General features: G+C 40.3%; 2 protein-coding genes across 4 annotated transcripts; one reads left to right on the forward strand and one right to left on the reverse strand.

Annotated features, from left to right (window-relative positions):
• Positions 1-356: 356 nt before the first annotated feature.
• Lrt (Leucine-rich tendon-specific protein) lies at positions 357-9579 on the reverse strand. Of its 2 annotated transcripts, none has more exons than XM_077403871.1 (5): positions 9438-9579; positions 4212-4596; positions 3324-3638; positions 2898-3230; positions 357-2774 (listed from the first exon to the last, which is right to left on the reverse strand). In XM_077403871.1, the coding sequence occupies exons 2-5, from the start codon at positions 4593-4595 to the stop codon at positions 1326-1328; spliced, it is 2481 nt and encodes an 826-aa protein (XP_077259997.1). In that variant the 5' UTR covers position 4596; positions 9438-9579; the 3' UTR covers positions 357-1325. The 2 variants fall into 2 exon arrangements, with proteins under 2 accessions (XP_077259997.1, XP_077259996.1); XM_077403870.1 differs by lacking the exon at positions 9438-9579 and adding an exon at positions 7261-7402.
• On the forward strand, positions 4325-10351 carry LOC143896216 (dynein regulatory complex protein 11). 2 transcript variants are annotated; one of them, XR_013256585.1, is made up of 8 exons: positions 4325-4466; positions 4714-4982; positions 5128-5280; positions 5341-5474; positions 5633-5893; positions 6035-6336; positions 8745-9196; positions 9373-10351. XR_013256585.1 is itself a non-coding variant. In XM_077403885.1 (7 exons), the coding sequence occupies exons 2-7, from the start codon at positions 4840-4842 to the stop codon at positions 7055-7057; spliced, it is 1545 nt and encodes a 514-aa protein (XP_077260011.1). In that variant the 5' UTR covers positions 4325-4466; positions 4714-4839; the 3' UTR covers positions 7058-7189. The 2 variants fall into 2 exon arrangements, 1 of the variants encoding a protein (XP_077260011.1); XM_077403885.1 differs by lacking the exons at positions 8745-9196; positions 9373-10351 and adding an exon at positions 6506-7189.
• Positions 10352-10926: the final 575 nt, after the last annotated feature.

A 10926-nucleotide genomic window follows, 5' to 3' on the forward strand; every position in this document is an offset into this window, starting at 1 on the left:
CATCTTCATTGCTTATTCACTTATCTTTTATCACGTCTATCAGACTAGCAGATAGCAGACATTCGAATCGATTGTCGATAAAGCAAACTACCAAAAATGATTTATACTTTTTAGACATTTGATCGATTCTCTGGAAGATGACGCTACGTATTGTGTTTATTTTAAAAATTTTCGTGCAAAGATGTGTAACGCGAACGATAACGATTTCATAATCATAATTGATCATAATAATAATGGCGATTGTAATGTTCGCTTCAACTTGAGGTAATATTTCAGATGATATATTTTATCCTACATTTATATCGAAAGGAAAAAAAGAAAAAAGGACGGCACAAAGATATATATATATATGTATATATATTAAACAAATGTTTATTCATACTCTCATTTGTCTACGAGAAGCACATACTTGTGCACCTCTCGATATTTAGTAAACATCAAAACGAAATAACACTGCTAGATATAATAGTAATTATATATATATATTTATTACTGTACATATACAATAGTACACGCAACGTGTTTGCGTAGGTATTAAAAACGATAAAAAATAACATATTTACAGTAACACGTATCAATGCGTATATGTTACAAAATGAGAAGATACCTTCCCTCTAAGTTAAACATTTGCTATGTGTGCGCATGTGTCGAATCTATATATATATTATACTAAATTATTAAATATATAAAAACATTAAATGTCGAGAAAATCTTCACGTGTGCGGCGTTACTTTTTGCATTATTCTCGCAGATAAAGGCTCATAAAGTTGCTAAAGTAGATAAAGTTGCTTATATTGGCTCACACGTGCATATTATACATATTTTATCTGGATCAATCTTTAATTTTAATTTTAAAATTAAATACATTCGAGGCGTATAAAAGCAAAACTTACATCCTTTTCCATTTTTCAAGATTATTGCCAGGTTAAAGAAAAGAACATCTCAACAGATTATATGTACGGATTTTAGAATGACGTGGAAGAGCGCATCTTTCCTCATTTTAGAGAATTAGAATTCATAAGTAACTCTATATATATATATGTGTATATATATATACATATAATTAAAAATGTAAAATAAACATTTAAATAACTAAACATGTATAACTATAAAGTTAGTTTTTGCTACATACTTTTTGTCTGAAAACAACGCACACACACAGGGTGTAAAACATAAAGAATAAATTAATGATACGCGTATCTTAACTCGGAATATTTCGTTGGAGAAGGAGAAAAAATTGCGAGTTTTGCTTCTATATATATATCTCCATTTTTCAATTCTGAAAACAATATTATATTCAATACCGTCATCGATATCTTCTCTTATTAAACTTTTGTCGTTGCCAGGAGTTTGATGTAATGAGCTTTATGGGTAATTTCAAACTCCTGAGCCGGCAGGAAACATTGCGCCTGTATCCTCGGGTGTCGCAGACGCCTTGCGAGATTTCTCCCGAGTACAGCGAGGATAACGAGGAGAACACCGGTTGCAGCGATCACGGCCATAATGATGAATACCTCGACGTTCCGCCTGCCGTAACTCTGCTCGACTACGTCAACGCAACGGAACCTCTCGTCGTCGTCCACCAAGTTGCTGGACATAACGATAACGTTGGTGAGGTCATCCAGACTGGCGCACACCCTGTAGTAACCTGGCAACGATACTTGCACGTCGACGACGGCGGTGGCGCTACAATTGAGCCTCTGTTGACGCACCGTGGAAACCTCGTCAAATACGATGACGGACAGTTGGCAGGTCGACGACAAAGTCGTGTCTTTTTTCGTTCCGGAGAGAACTACACCGATGTGCAAGTAGCTCTTGTCAGATACGTTTACGTGAACACCGGCGACCCGCGAATATGAGTCAAGAGATATCTGCGTGGACGTCGGAGAACGAGGATTCCCTTCTCTCGCGTACCGCGAGGGATCTTCCGTTCCTGCTCGCTGCTGGGTCTTCTCTAAAACGATGACGTCGCTACAACCGAGACCAAGGGACACATCGTCGTAGACAGTAGATACCAATAAAACTACGCAATAACGGTATTTGTGACTCAATTGTAGATGCAGGGAAGCTGGTATGGTGACTGGCAGGATGCAGGGATCTCGCATCGTTCGAGAGTCACAGTGCAGCGGGCTAGATTCCGTTAGAATCTCGCTGTCGTCGCGTGTTTCATAGACGATGAGCGAGTCGCAAGTGTAACGTTCGGCGCACTGTTCCACGTGCCACGACAACGTGACACCGGTCGACTCGTCGTAGCGAAACTCTTTGAGACTTAGCTGTGCACCTGCTACAGGCGCACTTGCGTCAACCCGGGTCATCATGGGCGGGGTGGGCTCGCCGCAAAGCAGACTGCCTGGCGGTACTTGCGTTAGAATGCCGTTCTCCAGAACAGGCGGTGTCGCGCACACTGCCGATGACTTGTCCTCCTCTGTCAGGCTGGAGTTTGCCAGCCACGTGGCAAACTCCAGCAAGGTGCAATCGCAATTTAACGGATTGTCAGCGAGGGAGAGTCTCTTGAGGTGCAGCTTTGACGTTGGCACATCGTTTGCTACGATTGTGATGTCGTTGTCGTCCAACCGTAGGTCCTGTAAATTCTTCAATGGCACCACCAGATCGGCCGTCAACGCTCGCAGAAAGTTGTGCGTTAGATCTAAAGTAATCACGTTCTCTAAATGAGCTAAGGAAGCACCGGACACGGCGACGATGCGGTTGTTCGCCAGATCCAGTCGCGTCAAAGTCGACAGGTACTTAAACGAATGATCCTCTAACACGTCGATCTGCGAATCAATATTTAATAACACTTGGATGAAATCATTTTAAAATTTTCATAATTCTTTTCATATTACGTGAAATATGAATCTTCTCTTCGACTTAACTGTAACTTTTAAACGAACACTCACTTGATTGTGACTCAAACTCAGATAAGTGAGATTTCCGAGACCCATGAGAGCTCCCTGCTGAACGTTGACGAGACCGTTTTCTGAGACTGTGAGGAAATGTAGTTTGGGCATTTGTGGCAATAACGTGGGGCCCATTGGACCCAGCAGTAGATTGTTTGACAGATCTAGCTCTTCCAAGCGCTTCAAACCTCTCAATGCAGACAAGGCGGAAACGCTCAGACGATTTCCACGCATTCTTAGCGAGCGCAATGCCGGTAATGTCAGGAAAACCTGCGGCGACAATTGTGATAGCAGATTGTCACACAAGTCTAGATAAGTCAGATTTGATAGTCCCTGAAACAGAATGTTTTTGTTCGTCTCTTTGATCAATCTTATCGAAACTTTATAAAATACTTTATTTCGCAAATTTCTCGCGGTTACGCGTACCTTAAACGAGTCCGCTTCTAATGTCTTTAATTTGTTGTGAGACAGGTCCAATCGGTCTAGACCGACCAGGTATGACAGTGCGATCGTGGGAACCGAATCTAGGAGATTGCTGGGCAGTCCTAGCGCTTGTAACGGTCGCGCCAGCGCGGTAAACGCATTCTCATGAACGTGCCTCAGCTCGCCAGTGGAGACGACTAATCCGTGAAGTGAGACATCCTCGAGGAAATGTGCCGGCAATACAGAGATTCCCGTCACGGTCACATCCAGCAATGATATTGTATCCGGCTGACTATGTTTCAAATGGTCACTGATGATCTAAGAGGAATAACGGAGACGATAAAAATAATTTCTTCATTCTTTCTGTTGTGTCCGCGTTTATCTCTAATTTATAACGTACATCCACGTCTTTTGATTTTATATTCTTTCAATAGATTTATAAAAAAAAAGATCATTTTATGAGTGTAATATTAACAAACCCACGTGATAACAGGATACTCGATATAAAACAACAGATGCTATCGAGCAACATATATGAAATAAGAGATCAAGCAACCGAGAAGAGAGAAGGGATGAAAAGAGAAGCGGGCACAATGGACTCTTGAATAATATATGTATACGACTTGTGTATTTCATTGGCAGTCTATACCACCCACGCTCTTCTTGACCGTTGCTTAAAAAGTAACGACCTCGATTGTGCTGCGAAGCGTAACATATCATAAAGATTGAACTTGCGCAGCTCATCTTGCTATATTTTTTAAATTTTTTAAAAAACTTAAAACTTTATGAAATAAAAATAATTTTGCCACGCCTATTATATGATAAATAGTATTTGCCACATGTGTATTGACATATAATAATGGCAATCGCCTTTGCCGTTGTTTCAGTTACCTCCAGTGCTGTTCTATCGCCGGTACATCTGAGCGTATGTGGAAAATCGCAAGAACACTCCACGCCCGCTTTTGTGATATTCGGACATTCCCACACAGTGTTGGAGGAAGACGGCGACAGCGACGGCGACGGCGATGACGACGGTAATGCGTGGGACAGATTTTTCGAGATGCCATCGTCTTGTGTTGCCATAGTCGCCAACGGCGACACGGCGTTTTCCTTGGGGATCATCGTTTTCATGGATGTACTATCAATGTACGTCGATGCTGCTATCAATGTAGAGATTTCCATTGTCGTTGTTGTGACATTGTCCTCTGTCGCGTCGAGACATGACGCTGTCATTATCAATGTTAAGACGAGTAGGTCCCGAAATAATTTCGGCATTCTGGAAAGAGATATTTGAGCATATTACATTTATCATCATCTGTCATACAGAAAATATTTTTTCATCATACGATCTGACAAGTACGACTGCAAAATAAAATTTCGATTTTGTTTTTAGTTGACGCACGCAACGTCATTCACACCGCTCACCGCGAATCACACGTAGACATGTCAAGTTGCCAAATTGCGAGTGTAAATTACAAAATTCTACAGTATATATCCGTGAAAAGCATATTTAAATTTAATGTCTCGCGTTTATTACAACGACGTATGGCTTATCACGAGAAGTGACTTGGAAAAGCTGTTAGAACTCGAACGAAGACTGCGAGAAAGCACACCGTTAAAAAAAGGAGCTGCTTTAAATTCGGCGTTATTTATATATCTGAGGTATGTGTTGTGAAACCATCTTGCACGTGTGTGTATATATTATATAATACAAAATTGTAAATATCATAATATGAATTAATAATACAACGCTATTAATCTTTTTCATTGAAATAATTGATTGATCATTTGAATTAACGTATTATAGATATCGCAATATTGTAAGAAGACTCATCGTGTGTTACGATCAAATGGTCCAGACACAGAAACGGGAGTTAATTAAGAAGATGTTAGATTGTGCCATCGGGCGAATGCTAGATTATAAAAAGGAAATTGTGAAGCTCGATTATACGGATTATCAGTACGTTTTTCGTTGCTCATTCACGTAGCATCACGTTATAAAGAAATACTATCTGCACAGATGGCCTGACGATATTTTGAATCAAATGAAATTCACGCCGGACGACATCGAGCTGTTTGCATCGGTGTCTGGCCGAGAACGTGTAGAGGAACGCAGAAAGTTTATTCAAGAGTTGATAGAGAGTGCTCACAAAGGTTCGTAGCTAGTTTATCATTTCTTATCGGTAACAAAATTTTGTGATGTTGAAAGAAATCTATTAGTGTATTAATTGAATTAATTGAATTTTTTTATATAATCTATATAAATTTAATTGAAAAATTTTTAAATCAATTTTTTAAATTTCATCGTCTAGTACCACAGACGAGAGAACGCAGCCTTTCACAGATACATATTGAGAGTATGTCCGAGATGGAAGATCAGACATTGAAGACGCGCGCCGCTCGAAGAAGAATGCGCATCGTGCAACCCTCGAAGGTAGAGTTAATCCGCGAATCGCCCGAGGAAAAAGCTGCCCGAGAAGCGAAGCTTGCTGCTGAAAGAATTATACGTAGCGCGATATTATTGATACAGAGTCATGAGAGAGCCAGAAAGGGACGCTGCTTCGGTGCAGATGGTATTCGCAAAAAAATATATATAGTTTCATTATAATAAAATATCTGAAGTGGCATTCTCGTATTAAAAAAAAAAAAAAGTTATTCAGATATCTATTAACTTTTTGACGATTGCCTATTAATTATTGATGCTAATTTCGTAGTGAAACGTATATACGATTACAATAGAAAAGTGAGACTCGGAGAGATAATACCGAGAAAAATCAATCGCATCAGATACATCAAGTCAGCGGTGACGATACAACGCGCGTGGCGACGTTATGCCTCTCAAAAAGCTATGAGAAAACGAATCGCGCGTCTCAAGGAAGCTTTGGGTATGACGATACCAAGCTGGCAATGCCGCAAAACAATGACGAAGGATGATGATAACTTTCAACGGCGACGTGCTTTGATGCCCGTGTTCGACGCACACACGAAGAAGGCGATCAGCGATGAACGTACAAGGGTAAATTTTCCAAACAGAATTTCTGATTTATTGCATTATCATGAAAAAAAAGACGAGAATAGAAGAAAAAGATTAAAAAAAAAAAAAAAACCCACACACACACACACACACACACAAATAAAAAAGAAATAATTGGAGTAAGATTTAAAAAGCAACTAATTTTCAAAAGCTCCTGAAAGTCAGAGGCCCCGGATTAATGGAGGACATCACTGATGAGATTCATGAGTGGTTCGTCGTTTGGTACAACGCGTTAGGACATTACGATGTGTTTCCGGCGGCGGATTTTGGTGGCAGCGTGCTGATCGTGACCGGGCAGACCTCGACGCCGCAAGAATATCTAATGGAAAAATTAGAAAAAGAGAAACAAGCCAAGGCAAAGGGCAGAAGAGGTGAGAAAATGGCACCGATTCCCAAAGCTGAACCTATCAAGAGCGAAGTTCCTGGTTGGAAAATGCCGCAAACAGATGCTCTCTCCTGCTTGGAAGAAGCAAACGTCGATTTCATTCGAAACTGGAGTTTTCGCAGTGAAAAACCTTCGGAGCGAGAATATCTGGATTTGATCACCGAGAAACTCTGTTATGAGTTGCAGCTCGAAATGAGGGAGATAGTAGACGAATTGATGAGGGCCGAGCTAGAATTACTAAACAAAGCATTACTGAAGGATCACGCACATGATAAAGAAAAATTCACGATTCCAACAATGGACAAAAGTGATCGATAAGAACTTGTTTAATTAAGAATTTTACACTCCGTATCTAATATGTTTAAATAAAAATTCGAAATTTTGATTACGTGTTATGACAGATATTGACAAAACCGGAAGAAAGAGGAAGAAGGACATTTTGGAGGATGTGGCCGTCGAGGATCTCTTCAGCGAGCTTCTACGAGCTAAAATCATTAGAAACTACCCAGTTATTTTCTTACATGATTGGTTTGGCGATCTCTCCTATCAAAATTATGAGGCACGTCGCGAGTTCCGGGATTTCAAGCATCGGCTCGGAGAGGTAAAGCAGCTCGTCTTGGAGTATTGCATATTGCCTTTAATTTCCAAAGGAACACATCAAGTTGCACCGCTCGTGCGTTCTGTGTGTATCTATGGATTACCGGAAGCTGGAAAGACTTCGCTTGCCAATGTCATTTGCTCAGAGGTGACTTCTCCCCCTCCCTCCCTCTCTCTCTCTCTCTCTCTCTCTCTCTCTTTCTATCGTGTATATCTTCCTATGTACCTATTATGTTAAAGATATTGAAAATATGTTACTACGAGATATAAATTTTTTTTTTTAATTCTTTGTAATAATTTATGATAATAATATCATAAATTAAAATAGAATGTATTCTTGATTTATTTCTTTCGAAGATTGGCGCATTACTTTTCGATGTATCAGCACCTGTCTTGACTGATAAATATATGGGCAAGGAAAAGCAACAGAGGCTCATCGACATAATCTCTAAAGTGGCCCGCGTTTACGCGCCTTCTATAATATTTCTCGATGCTGGCGAGAAACCTTGGTTGAAAAAAGTTCCACCAGAGGAAAAGTACCTTCAACACAAGCGATTCGCGAACTATTTTGTTAAACTAATGAAAGACATTAAGTCGGGAGACCAGGTAAAGCTGTAAAGAAAGAGAGAGAGACAGAGAGAGAGAGAGAGAGAGGGGGGGAGGAGGGAGATTGGAAAACAATCCTTTTTTTACTCTCTTAATTGTTCTTTTTCTCTCATATGATTTATTTTTTATTAATATTGCGATTGTTCTATCTATATCATTCTCAACACTTCGTACTATAATACGTATAAAAAGATCCTTAGCTATTAGAAATATATATCGTGAGAACTCCGGAGTAACACTCCTAAATTGGAGGACTGTATCAAAGCATACGCAATCGAGCAACGCCCACTTAGTAAAATTCTTGTTATTCCCGTTTGAGTTCTTTCTTTAATATGAATGAATAGCTGTGTGTGTGTGTGTGTGTGTGTGTGTGCCACCTCGACGAGTCACATACACGAGACTCTCTCTTTCTCTTTCTCTTTCTCTTGCGTCGTTCAGATCTCTCATCTCGATCGCTCGAGGTTGCTCATCAATGAAACACCTCCTACCTGTATATATGGCCGCCGTATGAGGACGTAGGTAGCGGCAAGTTAACGTAGGATTTAGAGTGTTGAAGATTCCGAACAGATACTGTTACTTACTGGCGCAATACTGTAGAGATTGAGCAGATCAATATTTACTTGAAAAATTAATACATTTATCGTTTTATTACAACTTTAATTTAAATTTGTATAAGAATTAAAACATAAATTACTAGGTTTATTAGAATATCTAGTACTGAGAGAATATCGAGCTCATAAATGAAATCTGATCTGATTTTCATTACGCTAATTATTATTAATATGACGAATTTATCCAACAGATACTATTTCTTTCGCTGTCCGAAGAACCTCAGAAGGCGACAGCCGCTTTCATTAAGTTCCATGATAAATTTATAAGGGTGCCTACCACCGATTACAACACACTTTATATGTACTATAAGAATCTACTAATGAAATATCACGGCGTCGATCGCGATATCGATGTCTCCTGTTTGGCCAAGATGTCTGTCGGGATTCCTTTGAATTTTATCCGGCAAGCCGTAGAGAAGGTGTTATCGTTGCGTCGAAGAATTACTCTTAAATTCAATCCGTTAAGTCCGCGAGAAATTATGAATGAGATATTAACGTATCAATATCCTACGACGGAGATGGTGGAGAGTCTCGATAAATTTGAAAAACTCACTCTATTTGCCAGAAGAAAAACCAAAGTTTTGTAAGAAGGATGCTTGCGACGAACGCGAAAAGATGACGAGTTTGTTCGTCGGATATAAGTGTACGTATCGTAAAAGTTTCGCTCAATATAAAAATATATTCATATTATAAATATTATTTGTGTTTCATCACAATGTAGCCCATAAGTGTAAAACGTATATCTATTTTATGAGAGGATCTGTTACAGAAAAAATGGCAATATTTTATTTAAATGTTAATTTAAATATTCTTGTGTAGGAAAGACAGATATTCATGAATGACTACATTACGATTGGAGAACGCTGTGAAGAGAAAATACGTACCTCTAATGTATAATGTGCCAGTCTCGAGCGTGTTGCCAATCCTTGCACCCTCCCACACCTGACCGCTCGGTCTCAAAGCGAAGGAGGAACCCAGTAGCACCCACGCCGGTCAAGTGTTTGCGAGTGCATCGTGCAATCTCTCTACTATATCAATGAAGAATCAATCCTCGAGAATTCGGACGTTTCCTGGTATCATATCCTGTTCTTCAAAATTGTGCGAGATCGTTCTTATGTCCTGCTGTCACGTTCGATGATATTGCCGATTGCGATGGTTAAAAGTTCGACCCTGATTACTCTTCAATACTTTATCCCTCGAGATATTGTCGCATACGTGTCGCGTCGTTCTTTCCGCTAAGAATCTCCGCTAATAGCACAACGTGGCGATCTCAACATCCAATGATGATCGTTGAAATCCGTTCACCAGGATATACACTGTCACATATATTCACACGTACGTCATCGGACGTGAACTCTCATCGAATCACGTGGATCGACGGGCATCGCATCTTCGAAGGAAGCGTGCGGTGACACGAATGCTCGAACAATAATACTAGGATGATCGTACGAATGATTGTACGACATGCGTGCTGCGAGGCAATGTGCGTCAAGAGCATGCTCGGCAACCACTTCGAGAGACGAGAAAACGTCGCCTCCACCGTCCACACGGTGGGGACTCTCCCGGTCCATGTCGGTCCGTCCGCCTCTCCGTGTCTCTTGGTTTCCACATAGCATAGCCATGTATGGAACACGGGACGACGTTCTCTCTCCCGGCCCTTACGCCCACTTGCCATAGTCGCGCTCTCCGTACCGGCTCTCCACCGGAGCTGGAGCAGGTATCGTCACGATTGACAACAGCGACAATGAGAACAACAACGAGAATGAAAACGATGATGTCGTCGTCGTCGTATGAACCACTGGAAAAAGAGAAACCCTTAAAATGCCAAACAGCCACGTTTTTTCTAACACATTTTGAAAATCTGGAATTTTGGCATATCAAAAACTCTGACAAATATTTTAAAAACGTCAACAAACTTGATTAATCAGAGAAGATAATTAAAAGGTTCTTAACTTTTCAATTCGGCTAATAAGAAAATATTTTTTGTAAAATAAAAATGCTTGTGTTTTCCACTTACATGAAATGACACGTCTTTCCATATTTAATTATTATTAATGTATCCGCGAAAAGTATGAAAAGTAGTACCAAATGATCCTCGCATGTGCTGTTTTCGTATGCATAAGAATCTGAAAGAAGATCAAGCAGAAGCGGACGAGAAAGAGGAAGAAAGAGAGAGTAGGTAGAATGGTAGGGGGCCCCGAAGGTCTTCAGGATCCTCACGAAATGCCTTTTGATACTGGAAATCTGTTTGCCATCGTCATTACGAAATCACGTAAAACCGGGCCTCTACGCCCACGCTGTAGCAAGAGACTGGCATAGTCGCAGTGAAAGAAAGTCCAACTTCTTTAACAAGCTCGAGATGTTTATAACACG

Source organism: Temnothorax americanus, unplaced genomic scaffold (assembly GCF_048541705.1).
Source record: "Temnothorax americanus isolate GAGA-0224 unplaced genomic scaffold, ASM4854170v1 Scaffold18, whole genome shotgun sequence".
Classification (NCBI taxonomy): Eukaryota; Metazoa; Arthropoda; class Insecta; order Hymenoptera; family Formicidae; genus Temnothorax; species Temnothorax americanus.